The sequence below is a fragment of the Rutilus rutilus genome (genome assembly GCF_951802725.1).
Source record: "Rutilus rutilus genome assembly, chromosome: 12".
NCBI lineage: Eukaryota > Metazoa > Chordata > Actinopteri > Cypriniformes > Leuciscidae > Rutilus > Rutilus rutilus.
The window spans coordinates 9,093,939-9,115,965 of record NC_140217.1 but is presented as its reverse complement, the minus strand read 5'-3'; the positions used below and the strand labels follow the sequence as shown (position 1 = coordinate 9,115,965).

General features: G+C 38.6%; 1 protein-coding gene across 1 annotated transcript in view; it reads left to right on the top strand.

The window, feature by feature from the left end:
* The first annotated feature begins 3,516 nt into the window (after nt 1-3,516).
* myo10l1 (myosin X, like 1) overlaps nt 3,517-22,027 on the top strand; it is a 65,815-nt gene continuing 47,304 nt past the window's right edge. Inside the window, 1 exon segment of the mRNA XM_084426246.1 lies at nt 3,517-4,187. Within this exon segment, the coding sequence (XP_084282372.1) occupies nt 4,167-4,187 (21 nt within the window). The 5' untranslated portion in view covers nt 3,517-4,166.

Here is a 22,027-nt window from a genome sequence, read left to right as displayed (position 1 = left end):
TAAAATGACAGCAAATGAAAGAAACCACCTTTGGAAAAAAGATAGTGTAACGTTAATTTAATTGTTTAGTTGGTCTCACGTCCCGTTGAATAACACGGGGAGGCGGGGCTTTGACCTATACTAGGACCAGTCACCGGGGGCCGATCAAGACGTTTTGGCTTCACTTTTCAGGGCTTGTGCGGCACGCTTGGTTGTTATAGTTGCAAAACTTGTCAGTGGTGCCCAAGATGCTATGACGATTGTCTTTGTCTCTCATCTGTTTCTCCATATGTTTGGGCAAAATAAAGAATAGAACAATTAAGACAATAGAACAATTAGGAGCCAATTGTTCTATTCGTTATTTTGCCCAAAAATATGGAGAAAACTTTTCAGGTGCCTGCTGTTTCTGTTAACTAATGAATTAATTGAGTTGGAATTTGAATGCAGTTGGCCACGCCCACAGGCTTTTGAATTCGAATTTGAATTGCAATGACAAGAAGAGGAATGAATTTCAGTTCAAAGTTATTCAATCATGCAACACTGATTTATGCAACGTGTTTTGCAATAAATAATTAAATAATTCTGAAAATATGTTGTGGCTATATGGTGTTGGGAATTAGAAATTCAAATTAGAAATCTGCATTCCATTTTTTATTTATTAAAAAAGTATGTTTTCAGTTAAATAAAATATATAAATGTTCTTATTTAATATGTAACTATGCAAAGGTGGCATTTCAAACATTAATTAGCCTATCAAAATCATCAAATGTTTCTGAAATGATGTTGTGTGTGTGTATATGTTTTATGGTGTTTAATTTTAATTAGAATTCTGTTTTCTTTCAACTTGAAAGTATATGGTAATTATAATTCTCACATTGTACATTGTAACCCATTTAAATTACACAATTACAATTCTAAATTTGAATGGAAGTGGGATTTAAAAGAATTAAATTTTGAAAGGGGCACAGCCCTTTTATGTAATCTGGTCTTATTGCACAAAACCAGTTGTACAGAAAATCTATGATGGTCCAACCGCAGGGCTCGTCACATAGTATATCACATTCTTCTCATCTGCCTATCCACTTAAAATGACATCACCCTGCGAGTCCGATTGATGTCACATTAAAATGACATTTGATTCTGAAGTACACTTTTGGGATATGGCTCTCAGTTTTCTAGTTCCCTTTCAGTCGGCCACGTTCGACGTACGTCTCCGTTCCCTCCTTCAGGGAACGAGGGTTACATACGTAACCGAGACATTTTCTCTGTCTCTTGTTCATCTGTTAAACCTGGAACCCTACTGGATCTTCCTCCTTTAAGCCTGCCAGTGTGTCACTTTATTGTTCTACTGTTTTAGGGGACTTTATGAGCATCATGCAACACATGCTTGTTGAAAGCAAAGCATCAGGTGAATGATTAAGAAGCCCATTCACGTTTAATTGAGTTGTCACAGTAGGAGAGTGATGTTAGTGAAGGGGGGACCATGTGGAACTGCCCCAACACTTAAAAATAAAGCAGCTCCATTCAGCAAGATGAAACAAAAGAGACAAGCTTCCTCTGAACGTGAGGCTCTGTTACAGTGGTGCGACCCCAGCTCATGTCCCACAATGGGAGGCAAGGGATAAAAGGCTGGAGGAGACAAAGAGGCGACTGCAATACGGGTGGTGTGCTGCAGGCTACACCGCCTACTGGGGGGCCCCTAAAACCTTCAGGGCCTCCAGTGACAGGCATGAGCATACAATAGAGAGGCCTGGGCAGGGGAGGCCGCTTCTGGGCTCTATAGTCTGACCGTCTGGAGCACAGACGAGCGTGCTTCTTGCCATCACATGAGTGGATAGATTTGGCAAGCATAATCATGAATATTATTTTGGTTCTTGTTGCCAGTAAGCTCGATCGGTGTCACTACTAAAACAATTTGACTGCCTGAAATAAAGTTGCAAAAAATTATGTAACCAATCCCCCTCACCTTGTCTCCCAAAAGACCGCAGGTTAAAAGCCATAATGGAACAGGTGGTACCACTCGCATAGCTGATACTCTTTTTGACAAAAAAAGAAAAATAACCTAAAAGGTCTATGTGTGTGTGTGTGTGTGTGTGCGTGCTTTAGGGTGTAAAATGAGCATGACTTGCATTTAGTTCATTCAGTGATTTGTTTGTCAGATGATACAGTCATCAATCTTCAATGTGTGTCTGACTCAAACACACATGCTACAATGTATTGATACTTTGTCTTGCATGGATTACAATGCATGCTTGTGCGTCATGAATATCACCTGGGACTTTTTGGCACCTTCTGAAATGTTTTTAATGTTCTCGTCTTGACTCGTCTTCAAATAGGGTAAAGAAAAAAAAAAGAAGAAAGAAAAAAATTTCCAATATCTCAAGACGTTGGTTTGGACCAAAAGAAAAAAAAAAACGGAGGTTGTACATTTAAGACATAAGGATCTGAACAACACAAATGTTAAAAGTTCAATTCCTAAAAGAGGTAACCCAGTTCTCATCATAATTCTACTCGATAAATACAGCAGTCCCACATTGCTCCAGGGGAGCTGTTCCTTCAGTTAGTGTGCTATTAGGTTCTGAATGAAAAGTGTCTATCAAATGGCTTGTAAGTCCTCAGGAAAACCTGCTCTTTGTCTCCCTAAATTGAAAACATCACAAAGATTTACAACTCTATAGAGTCACAAGTTACACTAAGGCCGAGAGCATTTACAGGTTTGTACTCAAGTGTCTTACTTTTTCTTTTGTTGTTTTTGGACCTCAACATAAAAACAAAAAAACCTCACTAAAAAGGGTTTTTCATACAGTAACTGGAATATAGTTCTTGATTAAAATGTTAAAAACTATTTTTTTAAGGTAAAAATTGTCATTATAAAAATTGCCCTGTACCTTCTTCACTGTGTTTAGGTCAGTCTCCTAAAATATCATTTAATTTGCTATTTTAATGACATGGTTAGTTCAGATTGTCAAACGGTATAACCCCAAGTAAATGTCATAATGACTTCAGAAAGTCAAGCGATGTTTGTAAAAAAACAAACAATGCTTTTACATAGTAAAATGTTTTAAAAACTTTTTTAAAAATGAAAAAAATGATTGTGTCTTTATGTATTTGCATGTTTATGTACAACTATTAAGAACTTCTTTAAAGAACAAATCGTTTAAAAACATTGCACATGCATATAGCCTAGTTTTTAAAAATTGTCATCTTGGACAATTATTTATCAATGAAAATGTAAAATTACACTGTTCTTCTTGAGCTAATGAATCCGGATTATATGTTATGTCTCTCAAGCAGTGGGAGATAAGAGTTTAATGATTTAATACATCTACCATCTGCTTTATATTTGACTTTCATGCAGAGAGTGACCAAACTGGCTCTTTATTTAGTTTGAAGATGTTGCAAATATGAACTTGTTTTCAGGGTAAGCCTGCCCTGCAGACACCGCAACACCTTCTATACCAAGTGAATTGATGAGTGAATCTGCTCCACCCCACCCACTGCATGGCGCATGCAGAAATTTGTGTCAGTAGTGCTACCATGGAAACCCATCTGAGGCGCGAGCAGTACCACATCCAACACATGGGATTTCTGATCATTCAGATGATGGAATCTCGCTGAAGCCTGTTGTACTGTGTTTTAACATATAACGCTTTCGATCTCACTTCATAAAGTGCATCAATAACGCACTATACTGTATGCTGTATTATTGATTCGGAGTATAGCAGTAATTTCTGTCATATTTATTTCTGCGGAGCCATATTTTCTTCATTTTACTACCGGTATGCACGGTAAAAAGGGCACACTTAGGGGGTTGTCTTTGCGCGCGGTGCGCCGCCCAACCGGAGATGCGCGAGCGGACACTGGCTCATTTGCTCTGGTGCGGACACCGGAGTCAGCGAGGCATGTGTTTGGACACCGGCGTTTCGAGTAAATAGAAAAGACACTTACAGAAACAAAACACCTGAGCGTTTTCTTTTCCCCACCGGCTGTTATTTGCCAACGGCCGTTTCTCGCGCCATCAGTTGTTCGAATTGCCACCTCACGCAGGACTGCAGCTCCCTGCTCTTCGTAAACATTCGTGAATGGAAAGCAACTGCAGAACAGACATACATCTTGTCAAACGCTTCTCGAATCCTCTGCAGTTTTGTGACTGATTAGCTGGATCCTCTTGCATCCTCTGAGGGAAGATGGAGACCTTCTTTGCAGAGGTGGGCTCATTTTTGTTGGCTAATGAAGGGAATGTGTCATTTCATCTTTTGTGCTTTATGTGTAATGCAATGACAATAGATTATGTGCTATATTTGTGAAATAATGTCCTCAGTAGTCTTATGATGTAAAGACCGGTGGATAATTATCCTTGGCTATGCCTCAGGATGTTGCATGTAATGCCGTCTCCTCCTATAACAGTGTCATTCCGTTTACATATACATACATACAAGCGTTTTACTATTTATCATTGAAGTGCTTCATTAAAAGCGACCAGTTCGTATTTCACACGTTGACAGTTAGTCTATGGTGATGTCGCGTGCATAGGTGTCTCGCGCTTGCCTGGGCTGTGGCGCGCGTGAGGGGGGAAGGGGCTCGCGCATTGAAGCAGAGGCAGGGTCTCTATCTGATATGATGCTTCTTCAAGGGTGCTATGCAAGGTTTTCTAAACCTCTCACATTTTCCAAATTGTTGATTTTCATGCATCTACATTATTTGTTCTAAATCAATGACATTAAATCTCTCAAAGCCAGCGCGTGACTGTGTTGTGAAGGCTGTCCGGACATAATTGAGATTATTACCACATTCCATATTCAGAGCATTCACCTTGAGACTGATAGGAATTGTTCAGGAACATATATACAAGGGCTCATAAATGATAATGAACATGCCACCCTGAGTGAATGCATGGTGGTTTTGTTTACCTGATCTGAATTCTGCAGAACAGGCCTCACAATATCATTTTAAACTATTTGTTTCATTTCTGCTTATCTCTCTATACCATTTGCTTATCTTTTTCATTTACAGTACAGTTAGATTGGGATGCCCAAATCTTACTTGATTGGATGATTTAGTCATTGCTCCTTCTCTCTGTCTTTTAAATGCACACTCTTTGCACATCATACAAACACCTTAATTTGATCTAATACTGAATTACAGCATCCCCATTAAGCCATTTATCCTCTTGAGCACATGCTATGTTTCAAATGGTTTTAAGCAGTCAGCATTTAATCTGTGTCAGAGTGGACAGCACACAAGGCTTAGTAAATGACATTAATTTATGATGCAGACACTGGATATTGTACTTGAAACTGCAAAAAATAGGCTATATGATGGCGGATATAGGAAACGTCCCTGTCTATGGAACAGAGCAGGAGAAATTGATCTTTGGATCCTTCACAGATCACTATCTGGAAAGGCTATTAATTTAATTTATGGGGCATTTATGGTGAAACTTGTCTCTGTATAGGTTCTAATTGCTGGTCTTTCCAAGTGGCTCAGATAAATGCGATGCTTGTGATACATCAGTTAGCATGAGTACAACTCGATAGATGGTTCATGCAAAAATGGCTGGCAAGATGGGTGTTGCAGATGGTTGGCAGGTGTTTCCAATGGGGTTTCCAATGGGGTTTCTACTGTGTTTTGAGTGGTTTTTAGTGTGTTTTTGTGCAGTTGGTCTCTGTGTTTGCAAGTGCATTGAAAGATGGTTGTTTACTGGACCCAAGTCAACAGCAACTTGTCTTTTGATTTTCTGGTCCCTAAAAATGGCTTGCATCGATTAGTCCATAAGTCCAAAATAATAAGTCACAAAAAAAAGTAATAGCCTAAGCCAGTGTTAATGTAGGGGTCAGAGGTTAAACTCCCCCCCCCCAAGGGAGTTGTGCGTAAACTGATATTTTAAATGATGTAATACATGTAAGATGCAGTGGAGCATCTAAGCCCCCCAAAATACACGCCTGACCCACCCACTAATATCCTTATCTCAGCCCAACATCCTAATGTGTCAGGAGCCCAGGGGTGTTTTTTAAGATAGGCTACTGAAAGCTCAGTGACCCTTTAAAGCACAACACAGAGGCACATACTGCTCTCTTTCTCTTTTTTTATTTTCCCTCTTTCTTTCTACCTTTTCTGCTGTCTGCTCTGTGGTGACAGTTCAGGTTATCATTTTGGTGACTCAACAGTCCACACCTCCAATCCCCACAGCAACATTAGAAAGGAGGCATGCTTTATTTTACTGGGTCACCCCATGGTCCTAGTGCCTGGAATGTAATTTTGGAATCATACAGAGCATATATATGTATGTATACAGTTTATATATATATATATATATATATATATATATATATAAATGAATGGTTTAAACAAAGTGAACAGCATCAAAACATTAATTTTGAGTGTATATATAGTGGACTTGCTTCCTTTATAGCAATTTTCTAATGTAGACCAGATATTAAAGTTTTAGTATACTGACTATATAATAGATGAGACCTGGATGTGAAGATGTGAAGGCCTACATCTTTAGAGGAGGTTTTATTTTTATGCACATGATTTTTTAAATCCAATTAAAACTACAATATCCTCAAACTCCGTCTCTTTAAGGTTCATAATTTTTTTTTTTTTTTTTTTTTATAATAAAGCATATTTAGTAAAGCATATTTTATTGGAAGACTTTTTTATCCAAAGAATACAATTTTTATAATGGTGTTTGGTGTAACAGCCAAATCAACTGCGACTGAGTTTCTCCCAATCTGGCATCCTGTGGTCACAGCAATATGGCAAACCCAACCTTGACCTTTGATGTCAAGAGTACCTGAGTTCCTCACTTATTCCTGACCTTGATGAAATGTAAACACTGTGTGAGAGTAGGTCTAAATCCTAAAATCATGGATGGATATTCCCGTTCTATTAGAGAAATATAATTTTTTTGACAACACTCAGTACTGAAAAGAGTGTCCAGTTGAGAGTGCATGTGTGTAAAACTTGGGCTTTGCATTAAATTTGGTTTTGTAGTAATTTAAAAACATTTTTCCATGTGCACACGAAATCACCTGAGCTGTGGGAATTGTCCTGGTCTTTTCCTTTTCAGGTCAAATTCTGGCTTTAATTGAATTCCTTTATAAAATTGTTGAGTCTCTGCACTTAGAATTACTTAGCCAAAAACTAATACTTGCAGACACAATTGTGCCACATTGGCTTGTCCACAGTCTGAAGCAACATCAGCAGTGGTTAGTGGAGAGTGCCAACTCAAACTGTTTCTCACCAGACACAGAGACCTATTTATAAACATGGGCTGGGGGGTAAAGCAGAAAAGGACAGGAAGTCAGAGAAAAGAGTGCTGAAGGATTGAGGGGGGAAATGGAGAAATAAAGAACAAAGCTAATAGAGCAAACACTGACTATCTCTGAACTTCTGAATGGAATGGATGTTGGCATGTCATTTACATTTGTATGGCTTTTGGCTATTTTTATAGAATTATAGTGTAGGAAATTTAATATATAAAATTGGAACTCATGATGTCTTGGTACCAAATTGTATTTATCTTTTATTGCTTTTATTTGGACATTTATTGCATCTAATTTTACGTATTTTACATTTAGATTAACATCGTCCAACACCTACTAATCTAGTTGTTTTAATATCAGTTACATAATCTCAAAATGAATATTCAGTTTTCTTATGGATTCTTGTGAGGTTTCAGTTGAAAGTTCACCTTAGTCTTTAATGGCGACAAATATTCAGGATATCATCCTCACATGATGGTGGATTGTCTTTTTGTAGTTTTCATTTTGTATATTATAATGTTATCATGCCTAAATTAACTTGTAGCCTTTTCGTCTTTAGTTTTTTTTTTTTGGTTTGATAATTATTTTGAGACAAATTATAGAATTTTAATATTGGCCATTTGTTGGTTATCTTTATGGTTATTTTCAGTATCAGGCACAATTTTAATATTGGTGTTTCCATATATGAAGCTGTTGGTTAGATAAATCGTGAGAAATTTTATGCGAAACGAATGTGATTTGTTGACAGGTGGCAGGAGCTTCAGCAGATGTTTGATACAGGGCAGAAAATAAAGATCATTTGATGTGTCATATGATAAATCTGTATCATCCTCTATTACATGCATTACAGAGACTGTATGTGTGTGTGTTCTTCCAGGTCAGAGCAGAATTCATGTTTCATGATGACATGAATTGGGTGTCCTATCTCGCTCTCGGTGTCGCTGGTTCTGAGGGAATCAGCCACTGGAGATGTGTGACCTATATTTCCTTAGCAGCTTCATCTGAGAGCGAGGGCCTTGATTCGTTCCAGTGTGAATCTCTCTCTCTTTCCCTCTCTCATATATTCTCTCTTAACACAACATTATTTTACTGCTGTCTCTCTTCTTTTTTGATTCATCCATTGCTGCAATGCACTAATTTCACAGGTTGTTTGAAGTAGGGGGCTCTATATGCACTGGCTTGTTATCACATACTGTTGTGCTTTGGAAAAGATACCATCAATTTCCATTTCACTTCATCATCTTCTGTCTTCTTTTGTCTTGTTTGGTTGCTGTTGAAAAGCCTAAATGTGGTATGATTGTGCATCAGAGCTACATTGTGTGTGTGTCACCTCTCATCCTGGAAAGTTTTCTTTCCTTAAGTATCAGATTCTCAGTTTCAGATTAGAAAAGGCATTTTTTCATGGATTCTTGTGAGGAGCTGGCCATTATTTTCTAGTAAAAATATATATTATAGTAAAAAGTGTCCATTTAATGCATACTTCAGAATCTCACCAGAACCATTACATTTGGAATTAAATTGAATAAAACTAGAAGTATTTTATTTACAGAGCCCTCCACTAATATTGGCAGCCTTGGTAAATATGAGCAAAGGTGGCTATGAAAATAAATCTGCATTGTTTATACTTTTGATCTTTCATTCAAAAAATGCACAAAATTCTAACCTTTCATTGAAGTAAAATATTGAAACATTATGAAATAAATGTTTTTCTCTTGACCTTTGGCACCCAATTATTGCAACGTCCTTTTCCCAATATAACATCTCTGATTCTTCTTCTTTAATGCCTGATGAGTTTGGAGAACACCCGACAAGAGATCAAAGACCATTCCTCCATACAGAATCTCTCCAGATCCTTCAGATTCCCAGATCCATGTTGGTGGTGCTTCTCTTCAGTCCACCCCCTTGGTTTTACTCATTGTCATGAATGATTAAGGGAATTTGGCCTTTTGTGTTTCCTCATATTTAAACTCATGTGGAACAGGAAGTCATGGCTGGACAATTTCATGCTCCTGTAGTCACCCTGATGTGCTGAGATTAGTTTTTTTTTTAAATATGAATGGGAATATACTTCAGAGATATTCTTTTTACTCACAATGTGAGTTTCCTCCCACTTTCAATTGTTTTACTTCAGTGAAAGGTTAGAATTTTGTGATTTTTTTATGAATGAAAGATCAAAAGGGTAAACAATGAAGATTTATTTTCACAGCAGCCTTTGTTCATATTTACAAAGAGTGCCAATATTAGTGGTGGACACTGTATCTTACCTGGGATTTTAAAACTATGAATTGTTCTCAGACGTCCAAGGAAAATATTTCTTTTTTGTTTTTACAAAAGACATTTGGTGGTCAGATATGATCATGCAACATTTGATAAATTGTGCAATTTACTTTTTTTCTACATTGCTGTGCTTGTTTCAAGTCTCTCGTATATCACAAATAATTTCAACTCAAATCATAAAAGGTAAAACAACTGCATAATTTATTTAAAATGCATCTTCATATTGGTCCAACTGAAAATCGGAATTCCTGGTTTAATCCTGTTTTGTTCAGTTTGGCTAAAACCAAATACTACTCCCCATAGAAAACATTAAATGTAAAATTATTCTCTCTTTTTTTTCCGTACATAACAGAGTACTGTTTGTTTTTTCTGTCAACACATTATAAAAATACTTTGTTTCATAAATATTCCTGTGTTTATTTATACTAAGTAAACTAAAATTAAACAATTACTAACTAAATGTTTTTAGTTTTATCTTGAGTGAAAATTCTTTTTTCATATTATAACTAATTTAGCTTTTGTTTGGTAAAATTAAGTTGGAAAAAAATTACGTTGACATACATTAAGTAACATTTTGGCTTGTGTATAAGAAAATAAATGAAGTATGGTATAGTCTTTTTAATAAATAATCTTTTTACTTTGTTTAAATGCAAAGCTTTGTCTTTGGAAATATATATATATATATATATATATATATATTTGTATTAATATAAAATCACAATTTAAGGTTTGAACCAATCCAAAAATGTAATAAATAAAAATAATAATAATTTGGTCCAAAATAAAATATATATATTTTTCAGTGTAGGTAGCCATAATAAGCAGGATAATGTCTCCTGATACACCCTGTCAGGATTTATTTTGTGATAGTGATTGTCTGACTACATTATCTCTCCCTTAATATATTGTAGCCATATTTAGTTCCAGTTCACCCACATAGCCGTATTACAGGATATGCAGTGACTATGAAGGGCCTCAAAATCAGGATGGACACAGAGACATGAAAAACTGAGGTCTACTGCATGTGTGCACACTTGTGTTCTCAGTTAGAGAGACCAGCAGAGAGAAGCACTGAGCAAAGTTCTCTCTCCTGACCCAGATCAGCCGCCTCCGCCTGCCTGTGAAGAGCAGATCTGACAGACCGCTCCAGGGAAAAGTGCAAATCTCTTTCTACCACAGCTGATGCACGTGTGCCCCTTTCCTGTGTCTCCATTCCTCTTTTTCCTCTCTCTATCTCTGTACATTCATGGCATCATTATATGGTCTAGTCATTGTTCTGGTCCCTTGTGTATAATTAGAATGGTCTCCTATAAAGTCTCACTCGTCTGGAGTGATAGACTTTTCTTTTACTCAAGTTATTGTCTTTGAGGTTGTCAGAATATGATCTAAACCCCATGCAGAGAGAAACCAGGGTGCCTCAATCCCACCATTTAATCTCAGCCTCTGATCATTACAGGGTTTTAACCCGGGCACATTTTAGAACCAGAGGCCCTTTAGTCGTGGAAAATAAGGGACACACTTATTTTCTTAGATTAGAAATGTCTGACTGCAAGATAGGTAAAAAAACACATTGTTTCAAATCAGCTTTACAGACTATCATGATGAATCATGATACAAGCAATCAAGCAGTTGAAATTTGCTATAGTATCGCTTTGAGTGTACTGTGTGAATGTGGATGAAGTTGGACACACTTATATATCCAACTTTATATAAAGAACTGGGCGATAATATAGTTACATTTTGTAAATAATTGACTAATTGACTTATTGACTAAATAAAAAATCAAGCAGTTTAGATTTGATAGAATAGATAGTACATCCAAAAATGTAAATTCTGTCAACATTTACATTCCAAACCTGTATGCGTAACACAAAAGAAGATAAAGTGCTGGTAACCAAATCATTTTGGTTCTTATTGACTTCCACTGAATTTTATGTCCATACAGTGGAAGTTATTGGGAACCGAAACTGTTATCAACTTTCTTAAAAAAAACCCACATGTTCCACCGAAGGTAGAAAGTCATACAGGCTTGGAACGACATGAGGGTGACGCGTGGTAAATCATAGATATTTATATACATAGATGCCTCATTAGCTGCTGTTTATATAGGCCGTGAACCCAGAACATTGGAGAGCAAGTTGATTGTGAGTCTACAACCGTAGTTATACAAATCTGTGAATATCTAATGAAATATCGAATGAATATCTAAATAAATGTTGACCATTCCAAAATAGTGGACGCGGCGATGTGTGGAGCAGCAGAATTTGGAATCTAGGTTTAAATATCTGCTTGGCCTGCCGGTACTCGGACTGCAGCCCGGGTGGTTGTGGAGGCAAAAGATCTGGCCTGGGAGGAGTTCGGTGAGGCCATGGAGAATGACTATTGGTTGGCCTCAAAGAGATTCTGGCAAACCGTCCGGCGCCTCAGGAGGGGGAAGCAGTCCCCTATCAACACTGTGTACAGTGGAGGTGGGCAGCTGTTGACCTCAACTGGGGATATCGTCAGACGGTTGAAGGACAGTTGATCCGACCGACACGTCTTCCATTGAGGAAGCAGAGGCAGAGGGCTCAGAGGGGGACTCGTCCATCACCCAAGCTGAAGTCACCGAGGTAGTTAAGAAGCTGCCACCAGGGGTGGATGAGATCCGCCCTGAGTACCTCAAGTATCTGGATGTTGTGGGGCTGTCTTGGATGACACGCCTCTGCTGCATCGCGTGGCGATTGGGGACAGTACCTCTGGAGGGTATGTTCCAACTACAGGGGGATCACACTTCTCAGCCTCCCACGGAAAGTCTATTCCAGGGTACTGGAGAGGAGAATTTGCCCGATAGTCAAACCCCGGATTCAGGAGGAACAGTGTGGTTTTCGTCCTGGTCGTGGAACACTGGACCAGCTCTATACCCTCTCCACGGTTCATGGGAGTTTGCCCAACCAATTCACTTGTGCTTTGTGGATTTGGAGAAGGCATTCGACTGTGTCCCTCGCGGCGTCCTGTGGAGGGTGCTCTGGGAGTATGGGGTCCGGGGCCCTCTGTTAAGGGCTGTCCGGTCCCTGTACGACCGGAGCAGGAGATTGGTTCGCATTGCCGGCAGTAAGTCAGAATTGTTCCCGGTGCATGTTGGGCGGTTTGGGGACCACAAGGATGATGTTGTCGTGTTGGCCTCATCAGACCAGGACCTTCGGCGTGCAATGGGACGGTTTGCAACTGAATGTGAAGTGGCTGTGATGAGAATCAGCACCTCCAAGTCTGAGGCCATGGTTCTCAGTCGGAAAAGGGTGGCTTGCTCGCTTCAGGTTGGTGGAGAGTTCCTGCCTCAAGTAGAAGAGTTCAAGTATCTTGGGGTCTTGTTCACGAGTGAGGGAAGGATGGAACGGGAGATCGACAGACGTATTGGTGCAGCTTCTACAGTAATGCGGTCGATGTACCGGTTTGTCGTGGTGAAGAAGGAGCTGAACTGCAAGGCGAAGCTCTCGATTTACCGGTCCATCTACGTTCCTAGTCACATCTATGGTCATGAGCTGTGGATCAAGGACAAGATCCCGGATATAGGCGGCCGAAATTAGCTTTCTCCGCAGGGTGGCTGGGCGCTCCCTTAGAGATAGGGTGAGGAGCTCGGTCTCTCGGGAGGAGCTCAGAGTAGAGCCGCTGCTCCTCCACATCGAAAGCAGCCAGCTGAGGTGGCTTGGGTATCTGTTCCGGATGCCTCCTGGACGCCTTCCGGGGAGGTGTTCCAGGCACGTCCCACCGGGAGGAGACCCCAGGGAAGATCCCTGGGGGGATTATGTCTCCCGGCGGGCCTGGGAACGCCTCGGTATTCCCCTGGAAGAGCTGGAGGAAGTGTCTAGGGAGAGGGAAGTCTGGGCGTCTCTGCTTAGACTGCTGCCCCTCGCGACCCGGCCCCAGATAAGCGGAAGAGATGATGATGGTTTAAATATCTATGGAGTAAATGATGACAGAATTAAAAAAAATTGGTGGCTAAGCAATCATTTTAAATTGAGAAAACATCTAAAAGGTATGCATCTATAAAGTGGTTTATTGCAACCAGCTGCTGGTCCACAATACAGGTCAGTCTGCTCAAGAACTGAAACAGAAAGAGACAGTCTGACCTGATGTGACCATGCCGTTTGAGGTTGAGGCTAGTTGGCAGGTGCTAATTATACTGACAGAGTTGCTGTTATAAGAGGTTTCTCCACATAATAATATCATGTGGCTAATATTGTAACTATTTAAAGTTAATTTTGTTATACTGTGTAATGTGATTGTGTATAGATAATACACTACTGTTCAGAAGTTTGGGTTTTGTTTTTTCAAAGACATTGGCAATAAACACATTTATGATATTTATAACACTTATAAAATAACTCAAGATTTCTGTTTCAGATAAGTGATATTCTTGTGAACTTTCTATTCCAAGCATTTTATCTATGTACCAATTTATTATGGATTCCACAAAAAATAATTAAGTAGCACAACTTTCCCAACATTGATAATAATATGAAATGTTACTTGAGCACCATATCAGCATATTGCAATGATTTCTGAATGATCATGTGACACTGAAGACTGGAGTGATGAAAAATCTAAAATCAGCTTTGCCATCACAAGAAATAAATTACATTTTTAAATATATTAAAATGGAATAAAGTTATTTTAAATTGTAATATTTCACAGTAATGCTGTTTTTTGTTTGTTTTTTTACTAGAAATTGTGCGTGCAGCCTTTGTGAACATAAGAGACTTCTTTCAGAAACACAAAAAACTGTTTATAAAACAACCCCAAACCTTTAAACAGTACTGTACAGTATATGAACAGAACTTTCTGTATGTTCAGGAAGATGAGCTGAGTAAGGTGAGAGGAAGGCCTTAGCACACGCAGAAGAATAAGTGTGTATGGGAGAGAGAGAAGTACCCGTCAGAAATGAGGTTAGGTGGTTTACGTCGACAGTACAGACACAAACATGCAGGCTAAAAATATACCCATGCTGCATGTGACTTTTCCCTGCAACCTGAACTAGAATATTTTTTTTCTTGATCCTCTGCACAGGCATTCAATAATCAGTCCCGTGTTAGTCATTATCCATCTGTGCCTTAAATCAGTCCAAATTCCCAATGCAATATTTCAATTTTCAGATATAACCTACTGCCCTGTCCACTCCACTGTTGCCCTAGTTCACACCCAACACCTGCTGCCAGGACCCTGCCCCTCTGTTGCTATGGCAGCCGTGTGCTTGTGCTAAACCCTCAGATGGAGAGGTGGCAGCTTGGTGGGATTATAGTAACACAGTGGGTTATTATAGTGATTATAGTACCTTTATAATGCTTATAGAGGCCAGGGTCGTCTGTCTGAATCTTCCTAGGGATATTTTATGGGAAATGATGATGTGTTCTGTAAAAAATTGCACAAGCCTGCGTGTAGCCTTTTGGTAGATTCCCAGCTTGTGTTTTCTTTCATGCTGGCTGTATAGGCCTATAATTATCAGAACGCAAACAGCTAGGCCTGCGATGTAATTAACTCCCTTTGCCATTACAATTGCAGCTTTGGCTTTCCTGATTTAGCATTGTTTCCCCTGTGATTTCACCCTGCTGAGATTAGAGCCAAAATGGATGACTTCACGGGTTTACCATGTTAACCCAACACTTTTTTGGAACACTTATTATGAGACACTGCTATGCTTTTAAGTATGAATCTCACAATTTGTCCACGTCACATTTTTTCATGAATTATAAGCACATTATTCCCTAGATTCTCATGACTGTAATGCATCTAGTTGTGTTACTTTTTTTAATAATTACATTTATTCTCAATTGTGATTCACATTATAATCTCATTACTGTAATACTGTAATTTTTGGATGTTTCTAATCAATGTAGGTTCAATGCATAATAAGTATATGACAATTGATGAGAAATGAAAGGGTAAGTTCACCCAAAAATTAAAATGATCCCATAATTTACTCACCCTCAAGTCATCCTAAGTGTATATGACTTTCTTCTTTCAGTCGAACACAATCAGAGATATATTAAAAAAATATCCTGGCTGTTCCAAGCTTTATAATGGGAAAGAATAGTAACAGAGATTTTGAAACCCAAAAAAGTGCATCCATCCATCATAAAAGTAATCCATACGGCTCCAGGGGCTTAATCAAGGCCTTCTAAAGCAGTGCGATGCGTTTTTGTTAGAAAAATATATAATTATAACTTTATAAACTGTGACACTAGCTTCCGGTAACGGCCGTACTGAATCGCGCATTTACGAGAGAGTCAAGTTCCGCCGTATGACGTTTAGACGTAGCGTAAGCTTAGGTGAGAGTAGATGCCTCTCGTGGTTCAAACAAATAGGGCTGGGCAACAAACTTAAGCTCCTCCTAAAAATTCTTGTTTTAGACCTATAGGCTAAGTTTTGTTTTGCTCTGCGCTTCTACGTTCTTCAATACGTTGTGTGTCTGGTCAGAGTTCAGTCTTCAGGCTGAAACGGAAGACTCTCAAACGGAAGCCAGTGATTCTAGTTTATAAAGTCATAATTATGTATATTACTCTTAAAAATGCATCACTTTGCTTCAGAAGGCCTTTAATAACCCCCCTGGAGCGTATATATTACTTTAATGAAAAAACTGTTATTTTTGGTATTTATACTGTTTTTCAATTAAGTTCAATTAAGAGGTCACACACAGCCTCAATCAGAAGTTCTGGAAGCTCAGAATTCATGTACAGTAGACTCATGTGCAATCACACAGGAGAAAAGCCAGTGTTTGTGGCAAAACCTTTTACAGTGCTTGTATATTGTTGTCTTTCAGTGCATTTGATAATTCATACTCATAAAGTAGAACTGAAATATGACATTCATTACAAGATTATTAGTTAAAACATTTCAGATTGCACCTGGAGACAATTTTTCCAATCATGAATTTTCTCATTGAGGATTTCTGTAATATTGTGTAAAAATCTCGTCTCGTTCTCGTGAACCCAATCTCGTGTCTCGTCACGTGAGATAAGTGTCTCGTCACACCCCTAGTACCTGTGGTCCATGAACACACATTCCCACTCTGTCTAGCAGAGAACATATATCTGCCATTGATGGACAATTAACTCCTCTACTGCCATGGTGAACCGCTTGACCGTTTAGATCTCTGTCTCGCTCCTTTTCCAGATGTATAAATCTGTCAGCAGGTCTTTAAAAAAGACATACTGGCTTGGCAGGGAGGGGGTCTCAGAAGGGTGTCTCATTTCTTAGTCTTCAGTGTTCTTGCTTTTAAATCAAAATGGGGCATAGGGGTAAGAGTGGGAGAGACTGTGTGAAGGACAGTGTGAGAAAGGATTTGAGAGAATTAAGAGAAAAGAGTGTGGAGTTAGAGACTAAAAACAGCCTGTGCCGGCCCATCACAAACCAAAGTAGATAATCCAGCACTATGTTTCACATATTGTATAAATATATTGATGTCTTAAGTTTTTTTTTTGTTTTTTTTATTGAAAATAATAATATTTTCCACACTGAAAGAAATTATAGTTTGGACCAACTTTTTTGGACCAAACTATTTTTACAGCCAAGTTTATTTGTGTTTCTCAAATTATATTTATATACATTTTTATTTAAAATGTAATCAAAAACATTTATTTTTCCAAGACAAAAACATTTATACAAAGTAAAAAGATGATTTATTATGAAGACCATATACTTATTCAATATATATTCTTTACACATAAGCCAAAAATGTTACTTAATTTAGGTCAGTATAATTTTATTTTGGCTTTTTGCAACTTAATTTCACCACAAACTAAAAAGCTAAATTAGCTATATGAAAGCAGAATTTTCACTTAAGATAAAACATAAAATTGTCTTTGTCAATGTTTAATTTTGTTTACTTACTATAAAAGACAACTTTATTGTGATGTCTTTTTATACGCGTCATATTTTCTGTTACTTATAAAAAAGAAACACTAGAAAAATTAATAAAACCCACAATAATTTCTGCAGTCAGTAAACCAGTTAGTTTGTGTTCTGCACATCAACACTCTGGTGTCAAGCAAAATTACTGTGTAAATTGGGTTACACTTTATTTTAATTTTAAGGTGTCATTGTTACAGTGTAATTATATTGAAGTACTGAGTAATAATAATTAACAACATGTACTTACTATAGGGTTAGGGTAGGATTAGGTTTTGGTTTAGGGTTAATTGCATGTAATTATGCATAATTTACTCTTATTACTACGGTAAGTACATGTAACATATGTAACAAGGACACTGTAAAATAAAGTGTTACCCAAAATTGTGTCTTAATTTATTATTATTTTTCTGGAGGGAGTGTTATTCACTTTTAGGCAAACTTAACAAAACAGGTTCAATCTGGAAGCGATGATTTTCACTGTTTTCATATGCATAGAGACTTGGGCTAGTAGGCAACCACCTAGCAACCAAATATAAACATGCTTAAAATCCCTCAGGACATTATAATAACTTAACCTTAGCACCGCATGTTTCCTTCAGAAAATCTCAAGATCCATTTTGGACTTGTATCTCATCTAGCCTCTTGTATTCTAGTTTCCTTCTGTTAACATCAATGACCTTGTTCAGGCTGAGAATAAAATGCCCCATAAAACCAGTGTGTCTTCAGTGGGTGTTAGTATGTAGGCCATAAATTAAAGGAGGAGGGGAGAGGCGTAGTAATGTGTAGCAAAGCCTCCTCATCATCTCTCTGTTTTCTTCAATATGGTAGGAATCTCTCAGGCACAACTTTCAGCCTAACAGCTTCATCTATCATTAATTTCTCTCACTCTTTTTCTCTCTGACTCTCTCTCTCTCCTTCTGTCATGTATATTTGATAGCTGCACAGGAAGTGCAGTGTAATGGCATTTTCACACTTCTACGTGTGAACATCCATGAGGTTAGGAGACGAGAGTGAGATAAAGGAGATATGAGGGGAGGAAAGTAGAAAGGAAGGAAGTGGAAGGTACCGAATGTATTAGCTAGTCATCGGTATAAGACATTGAGCAGTTGTTTATTAAAGGTGCTATAAGCGATGCCGGGAGTCGTAACTTCTTGTTGAAGGCTAGCTAGACCCTCCCTCCTCCTCATCCCGTCTCCTCCCTCCTCCCCTCCCTTCCGGCATAAAGGAAAGTCAAAGTAGTCACTACAAACAAAGATAAGTTTTACTGATACTTCATTCAATGTGTAATGTCGCCAAGTTAGATAAATGCTTTTATATATTGCAGAACAGAATGCAGAAAAAGAGAAACATTGTCTTAAAATCGTTTCGCCACCTGAGGTTACTATAACGTTAGCTCCCATACAAGGACGCAATAATAGCAAGATAACATTAGCTTCGCGTTTCCCAGTGAGCATAAACAACGGCGGCGTCGTAAACAAATTTAGTCAAAGTTGTCAATAGCCTATAAATGAACATTCAAATTCATAACAAACAGTGGATGAAAACAATCATTCACACAAATTGTCGACCTAACGTTACTGTGAATTTGCTTGATCAATTACGATAGAGATCGATCGCTAGCTGCTAGAAACATATGTTGTATTCATCAAAGTTGACGCTGACTGCATAGTTCTAGCTAATTACATCCTTGTGTTGGTTTGGCGAACATGAACGTCAGTTTAGAAAGAAAGATGGATTTACCTGTCCTGCAAAAACAGAGCAACTATGTCGGATTGGAAGCCCTTCTGCCGGCGGAGTTCTCGCCACCTTTCGAAGGTTTTTCCGATGTAAATTCGGGACTTTGCGCGTTCCTTATCCTTGTCCCTCTTCTTTGCAATTTGTTCATCGGAACGTCGTCTCTTTGGTCGTGTGTCGGCCATAATTCAAACTCCCCTCTTCATGCTTCTCTCTCCTCCACACCCCCTTCATGTGTACGCGCACTAACTCCCCAAACCCCACCCTCAAATACTTCTTGCCAGTGATTGGCTGGAACACTGTTTGTTGAGTTTCGTGGTGTGGGTGAGCCCAGTTTGTTTTTGTTGCCGTTTATGGAGCCTGTGGTGTCTAGAGAGACAGTTTTTTTACAGTGTGTTCAGGGGACAGGCAGCTTGCGGATAGTGAGGAGATGTTTGCATGTGACAAAAAATGTTTTGGCCTAAAAAAAGCGTGACATCGCTTAGAGCACCTTTAACAACCACAGAGTCAGTTATGTCCTGTCAATCAAAAGAGGGAGGAAAACAGGTTGGTGGGAAAATGACAGAAGAGTTGCGATTTGTCGAATGAAAAAACTGTTACCCACTGAAAGGGAACAATTTGACACTTTCACAAACCAAAGTGTAAATGTGGTTATTACACTTTTTCAGCTTTTGCGTTCTTTCAGGCTTCATTTTAGAGTGCAGAGCTGCTGAAATGAAAATACTGAGAGGAACTCACAGGCTGAATTATAGTCATCTGTGTCTTCAGGGCATTGTGCCTACAAAAAGGACAGAAGCTGCTTTTCAGATCACCTAAGCAGCTAAAATTCTCCCTGCAGGGCAGAAAGATGGGCAGAGTTTTGCCATTATAACTGAGTGATGTCTGAAATGGAGCTGAAATATCTCAAAATGGTCATGTTGCAGTAACTGAGACTCTACTGGTGAACACTGAAATGTCAGCATGTTTAGGGCCATAGAGGTGGGTGATGGGATGCAGCATTTTCCTTGGGCTAATGAGTTTATTTTTCCTTTTACAGTCAATGCTCTCCCTCTTTCTTTTGCCATTTCCCTCTCTTGTCCAGCTGTATCACAATATGCTTCTACTCTGCATTTCTAACATGTTGCCAAGTGTGCCACTTCCCTAATGCTGTATTAATCCTCACAGAATCATTCAGGCTCTGTTCCACACGCCCTCTGTTTCTCAATGTGAACGCTATTGTCTGGTAGAATTGGTAAATCCCCCCATTGAAGGTTGATGAGAGGTTAAGAGGCTTTCTGGTGATGAATTACGTTGGTCATTAGATAAAGGTTAATAAAGGCAAGTATCTGTGCAGGGAGGTTTTGAAAGCCATGGTTGTCAAGGTTGTGTAGATTTTCCATAACAGTTACTTGATGGGTTCTATGAGTCTCTGTTTTACAATGTGGTGGAAGATGACACTGGATGGGGGCGGTGGCCATAAAAAAAAAAATATATATATATATATACTTACTTGATTGAAAACATAGAAATTTGTGTTAGTTTAGAAGAAAAACACCATTTTGTTATGTAGATATCAAATAATATGTTTGAGTAAATTGGACAATAAGTGTTTTCCTGTTTTTTTTCAGTGCATATAGACACTCTTGCATACCTTCCCCATAAGAGCATGCTCTCCTTATTCTCACATAGAGTGGTATGTGAGTGGTTGAGTGTTGCTTTTATATTTTCCAGCAGTTATAACTGTTTTCTGACAGCTGTGCGAGTGCAACAGCAGCGATATCTGTTGATGAAGACGTTGAATTCTTTCATCTGTGTTCTGTTTATGCATGATTACCCGCTCCTGCTCTCCATAGGGTCTGAGGCTGAGCTCTCATTAATGATTCGTTCGTTCAGATCGGGGAGCAGACCCGCATCTGTGCTAATTAGCGGCTCTTGATCCCTGTTAGAGATGCTATCTGCGCCTGTGCAAACTTAAAGCCAAGAGATAAGAACATGAAGAACACTTGAGAGAAAGACAAGTGAAACATCGCTAGAAGTCATTTTCAGTTTCTGAACTTCTTCCCATGCATAATTGCATGCGTGTGTAGGGCCGCACAATTAATTTAAACAAAACCAACCGAGTTTGCAAAATTGCTGAGTGAAGCATGGCACTGTGTTCATTTACGCACTGGCTCGGTTTCCAGTAAATGCTCTGAACACATCTGCATCTGCTTTGAGTTTGAGTCGCTTATCACGTGCATTTGGGATACAGCGTGCGCCAAACATCTTCCCAAACTTGTAATGATGCATGCTTATAAACCGACTTTTGTCAACAAAAGAGAGGCTTTAAGGGCTTCCTGTCATTTCCCACCAAAATTAAAGCTGGTTTAATGTTGGAAAATGAAGAAATGAAGACATAATTATTAGCAGGGCTTAAAAACTAAAACTAAAATCAATTGGTTCACTCCAAGCAGAATCAATGTTTTAACGCTTCTGTTCATGTGTTCTTTCTGTAATATTATCATTCCGTATGATTTGATTAGAGAAAATATCATTTTATAATGGTTTTTTTTATTGTTTTAATTTTATTTGCCTATACTTTATACCAGAGCTTGAATTGAATTTTATACTAAGAGCTTGTGACTAAACCTCGTAACTCCAGTGGATCCTCGAACTGCCGGCAAAACCTCATTCAGGAGGTTTCAATCGGTCCGCCTCAATCGTGAATGAAGTTCTGCACACATTTTGGATACTGTCTCTGCTTATTTGCAGTGCAACGGTAAATAAAAAACTGGTTCTTTGAATAAGTACATCGTTTTCTTTCATAGTCATATTGATATATAATCACAAAAAAGTGTGCCTTTTAAATTGCACACAATTGATTTAGTTTCAATAAATATCCTGTACTGTGTTTTTTTCCCTCAAAC